Source organism: Sardina pilchardus, chromosome 17, assembly GCF_963854185.1.
Source record: "Sardina pilchardus chromosome 17, fSarPil1.1, whole genome shotgun sequence".
Lineage (NCBI taxonomy): Eukaryota > Metazoa > Chordata > Actinopteri > Clupeiformes > Clupeidae > Sardina > Sardina pilchardus.
Window position 1 is genome coordinate 32,888,966 of NC_085010.1, and position 5,000 is coordinate 32,893,965.

At 49.1% G+C, this 5,000-nt stretch overlaps 2 protein-coding genes across 3 annotated transcripts in view; one reads left to right on the forward strand and one right to left on the reverse strand.

The window, feature by feature from the left end:
* LOC134062459 (ras-related protein Rab-19-like) overlaps nucleotides 1–2,143 on the reverse strand; it is a 10,280-nt gene extending 8,137 nt beyond the window's left edge. For both annotated transcript variants that reach the window (XM_062518472.1, XM_062518471.1), the window contains exon 1: nucleotides 1,005–2,143. In XM_062518472.1, the coding sequence (XP_062374456.1) occupies nucleotides 1,005–1,199 (195 nt within the window). In that variant the 5' untranslated portion in view covers nucleotides 1,200–2,143. The remainder of the gene's footprint in view (nucleotides 1–1,004) is intronic.
* Nucleotides 2,144–2,913: 770 nt separating this feature from the next.
* Nucleotides 2,914–5,000, forward strand: part of slc37a3 (solute carrier family 37 member 3) — a 16,990-nt gene continuing 14,903 nt past the window's right edge. The window contains exons 1-2 of the mRNA XM_062518003.1: nucleotides 2,914–3,036; nucleotides 3,823–3,966. Coding sequence (XP_062373987.1) covers nucleotides 3,890–3,966 — 77 coding nt within the window. The 5' untranslated portion in view covers nucleotides 2,914–3,036; nucleotides 3,823–3,889. The remainder of the gene's footprint in view (nucleotides 3,037–3,822; nucleotides 3,967–5,000) is intronic.

Here is a 5,000-nt window from a genome sequence, read left to right on the forward strand (position 1 = left end):
ATCTATCACCTGATATGTCTATGGTTAGCACAGTTCATCTATCACCTGATAGCATATAGCAATATCCCTACGAGGTTATTAACCATGCTAGTATAGTATGAGGTTATTAACCATGCTAGTATGACTATGTTATTATGAGGTTATTAACCATGCTAGTATGACTATGTTATTATGAGGTTATTAACCATGCTAGTATGACTATGTTATTATGATGTTATTGACTGTGCTCGTATGAGGTTATTAACCATGCTAGTATGAGGTTATAAAACTGCACTTTACTATTTCATGATGCAGAAACACCTGGTGTTGTGTGCTGTTTGTGTGTGAGTAGTGTGTGAGTGTGTGGTTGTTCTGGTGCTGTCTGTTGTGTGTTGTGTGTGAGATGATAAATAAAAGTATCTATGTAGAGGTGCATACAGGTGGTGTGTGTCCAGGTGTGTTCAGGTGTGTGTGTACTGGTGTGGTGTGTGTTCAGGTGTATACAGGTGTGTGTGTGTGGCGTGGTGTGTGTCCAGGTGTATACAGGTGTGTGTGTGTACTGGTGTGGTGTGTGTCCAGGTGTATACAGGTGAGTGGTGTGGTGTGTGTCCAGGTGTGTGTGAAGTGATGTGGTGTGTGGACAGGTGTGTTCAGGTGTGTGTGGAGTGATGTGGTGTGTGTCCAGGTGTGTTCAGGTGTGTGTGGAGTGGTGTGTGTCCAGGTGTGTTCAGGTGTGTGTGGAGTGGCGTGTGTCCAGGTGTGTTCAGGTGTGTGTGGAGTGGCGTATGTCCAGGTGTGTTCAGGTGAGTGTGGAGTGGTGTGTGGACAGGTGTGTTCAGGTGTATGTGGTGTGGACAGGTGAGTGCAGGTGTGTGTGGAGTGGAGTGGTGTGTGTCCGGTGTGTTCAGGTGTGTGTGGTGTGGTGTGTGTCCGGTGTGTTCAGGTGTGTGTGGTGTGGTGTGTGTCTGGTGTGTTCAGGTGTGTGTGGAGTGGTGTGTGGACAGGTGAGTGTGGAGTGGACGCACCTTGACTCTCTTGCCCTGGACGGTGAGCGTCCGGACGGTGAAGTCCACTCCGATGGTGTTCTGCTGGCGCTCGGAGAAGAGGCCGCTCTTGAAGCTCTGCACCACGCACGTCTTGCCCACGTTGGAGTCGCCGATCAGGATGATCTTGAACAGGAAGTCAAAGGCGTCGTCCTGCTCAGGCCCCGCCGCCTGCATCCTCACGCCGCTGGACACACGTCCGTCCGAGTGTGTGTGTGTGCTGGACGGAGGTCCGTCCGAGTGTGTGTGTGTGCTGGACGAATGTCCGTCCGAGTGTGTGTGTGTGCTGGACGGAGGTCCGTCCGAGTGTGTGTTCTTGTCCTTCTGTCCAGTCTGTGGCTGAATATCTGATGAGTGAGACAGGTGGAGGCACGGCTGCGTGAATATCCTCTCAGGTTCACAGGAAATAAAGTGTGTAGCTGCTACGCCTGACCTGTTTGGGCCGCTGTCCCAGGGTCCGACACTCAGACACTCACACACACACACAGTTAGTCAGACACACACACACACACACACACAGTTAGTCAGACACACACACACGCACACACAGGTAGACTGCAGTGGCCCTGCTGTGTGTTGTTCGTGAAGCTCTGCAGCCCCCTGAGTGGAACAGTCTCTCTTTGTGAGTGTGCTGTAAGCGATACCTGCCCCTGCCTCCACACACACACACACACACACACACAGATACCTGCCCCTACCTCCACACCAGAGCAGCCACTCCGGCAGGTTCAACTCTTCTCCGTCAGGGTCTGGTCTTCACTACCAGAGCAGCCACAGCAGCAGCTTCAACTCCTCTTCAGCCACAGCAGGTGAAACAACCACAACACTTCCTGGTCTCACATCCCCATCAAGGTTGTCATGTACTCTCTCCCTCTCTCTCTCTCTCTCTCTCGCTCTCTCTCTCTCTCTCTCGCTCTCTCTCTCTTTCTCACCGCTTCTCTCCTCAGCTCCTCGTGTGTGTCCAGTCTCTGGTCGTGTGTGAGGAGCAGCAGCAGTGGTGGCGGCCGTTAGATTCAGAGTTCAGCTCTCATCTCATCTCATTTCCTGTCGCTGCGGCGAGTGTCGGCTCGTCTCTTCTGTGACACGTCCTCCTGTTTCCTGCCTGTGCAGTTTGGTCTCACAATCATCCCTCCCTCTCAGTCTCTCTCTCTCTCTCTCTCTCTCTCTCTCTCAGTCTCACTCTCTCTCTCACTCTCTCTCTCTTTGTTGTTTTCTGTCTCTCCACGCCCACTGTTAACCTCTCCCAACTCTTTTATCAGTACACAATTGAAGCCCCACCCTCCTCCTCAAACAGGTGCAACACCTGCTCTTAGCATCGTGGGGGATGGGAAGTGTAGTTTCACCCAAAATAGACACAATAGATGATCATGTGTATTGGTGTAAACAGAATAGATGAGCATTTGCATTGGTGTTTTGAGTAGTGACAAACACAGTTCAAAATCACAATGAATAATTATGTCTATGTGATACAGTCTGGCCCTGAGGATCAGGTCTCAAATTCCTCATCTGAAGCTATACAGGGCAGGGAATTAAATACAATTACATAAAATTAGCATAGTGTTTCACTTTACTATTTGTATGTACTAAAATATTGCGTGCTTTTATATCTATATGAGACCCTGACTACTTTGAGGATACCCCTGAATGACTTGTGAAAATGACCCTGATGAAGGCATAAGCCGAAACGTTGGTCAATAAAAATATTCTTATCGTGAAGTTCCGAGTGTGCCACGACACTTTTGTTTAAATTTAACCTTTCATTTACCGCCGTGAGCACCTCACAAGGTGTGCGTTTACTTTTTACAAACTGAGAATACCACATTGTTCCTCTCGGTGGACCACTACATTACCCACTGTCCTTTGCGAGGGAAGTGAGAGTTGCCTTGTAAACTGCATCTCGAGTTTCTGCCGTGAGCGAGCGATCGAGAGACCCGAGTCAACAAACGCAGTCTGTTGTAAAGGCCACTAGCACACTAACCCGAATAACGAGTCGTGTTTACATGAGGAAACAGAGGTAAGTTCAGAGTTTGATATGCAGCTTTTGCAGCACTTGGTGTGCGCGGAGATTTAGATGTTTCTGTTGGATACGCTTCTGTGTGTGTGCACTGGTAACGTTACTGATGCTGTAGTGAAATCAGCTATTTGGACTAGCTAGCCCCATGGACATTATGTGTACGGCTAGCCCCTTTAGCCAGCTAGCCGATAACTGTGCCATTCTGTTCTGATGTTGTAGCCTCCAGTACTTGTGCACTACGGAGATGAATGCGAGTTTATCAGCAGCTGTTGTCGGTTGCCTCCGCTACGCTTTGGTAGCGCGCTTGCTGATGCGCTGGGCGCCTCTGCGGTTGCAACATATGTTATGTTGTTTTGTCTCGACGTGGCAAACCCGTGTCTCGTTAGAGTCTGGTAGTCAAAGCACCAACATCTGTCTGCGTCCCTACAAGAATCGCAGCGCGGCAAGAGAGAAGATCACCGGTTTCTGTCCGTTAATCCTCTCGTGCATTAACAAGATTATGTCATTCTGTCACGAAGTCACGAGGAAGGTTTCGTGTAGTGAGTTAAATGACCTGCAGTGTGAACCGGGACGTTTGATCGAAAAACTTGTAGGCTTCTGGATATTTGTGCATGCGTTCACACCTTTGGCATAAAGTGTGTGTTGTGTGTGTGTGTGTGTGTGTGTGTGTGTGTGTGTGTGTGTGTGTGTGTGTGTGTGTGTGTGTGTGTGTGTGTGTGTGTGTGTGTGTGTGTGTTTACAAACAGCGACCAGAGAACACCTAATTTGTACACTTTCCCGTCGCAGATAGAGGTGGCGTTGCCATGGTGATGCCAGGTGAGATGTAGTGTTGGTGTGACCTGTGACCCCTGAGATGTGGCCTCTCCGCTGCGACTTCCTGTCGCAATACACACACCACCACCTGGTAGTGTTCCTGCTCACCTTCTTCAGGTACACACACACACACTCACACACACACTCACACACACACACACACACACACACACACACACACACACACCACCACCACCTGGTAGTGTTCCTGCTCACCTTCTTCAGGTACACACACTCACACACACACACACACACACACACACACTCACACACACACACACACACACACCCCTGGTGGTGTTCCTGCTCACCTTCTTCAGGTACACACACACACACTCACACACACACACACACACACACACACACACACACACACACACACCCCTGGTGGTGTTCCTGCTCACCTTCTTCAGGTACACACACTCACACACACACACACACACACCCCTGGTGGTGTTCCTGGTCACCTTCTCCAGGTACACACACACACACACACACACACACACACACACACACACACTCACACACACACACACACACACCCCTGGTGGTGTTCCTGGTCACCTTCTCCAGGTACACACACACACACTCACACACACACACACTCACAGACACACACACTCACACACCTGGTGGTGTTCCTGCTCACCTTCTCCAGGTACACATATTGTCCATCTCACACACACCACACAATCTCAACTCACATGACACTCAAGCACACAGGTCAGTTGACCAAATAAAGTGTCACTCACACACACACACACACACACACACACACACTCAGAGGTAATTTCCTCGTGTCCTCGTGGTTTAGAAGAAGCGGCCATGTAATCTGCTACTCTGAGATCTAATGATGAAACTACGACGTCTGCTGTGTTGAACATATATATATATCTACGACGTCTGCTGTGTTGAACATATATATATATATGTATATCTACGGCTACGGCGTCTGCTGTGTTGACTTGGAACTCAACCCTGACCATGGCACATTGAGGGTACACACACACACACACACACACACACACACACACCACCTGACTGTGTTGAACATATATATATATATCTACGCCGTCTGTTGTGTTGAACATACTTATATATATATATATATATATATATATCTACGGCTACGGCGTCTGCTGTGTTGAACA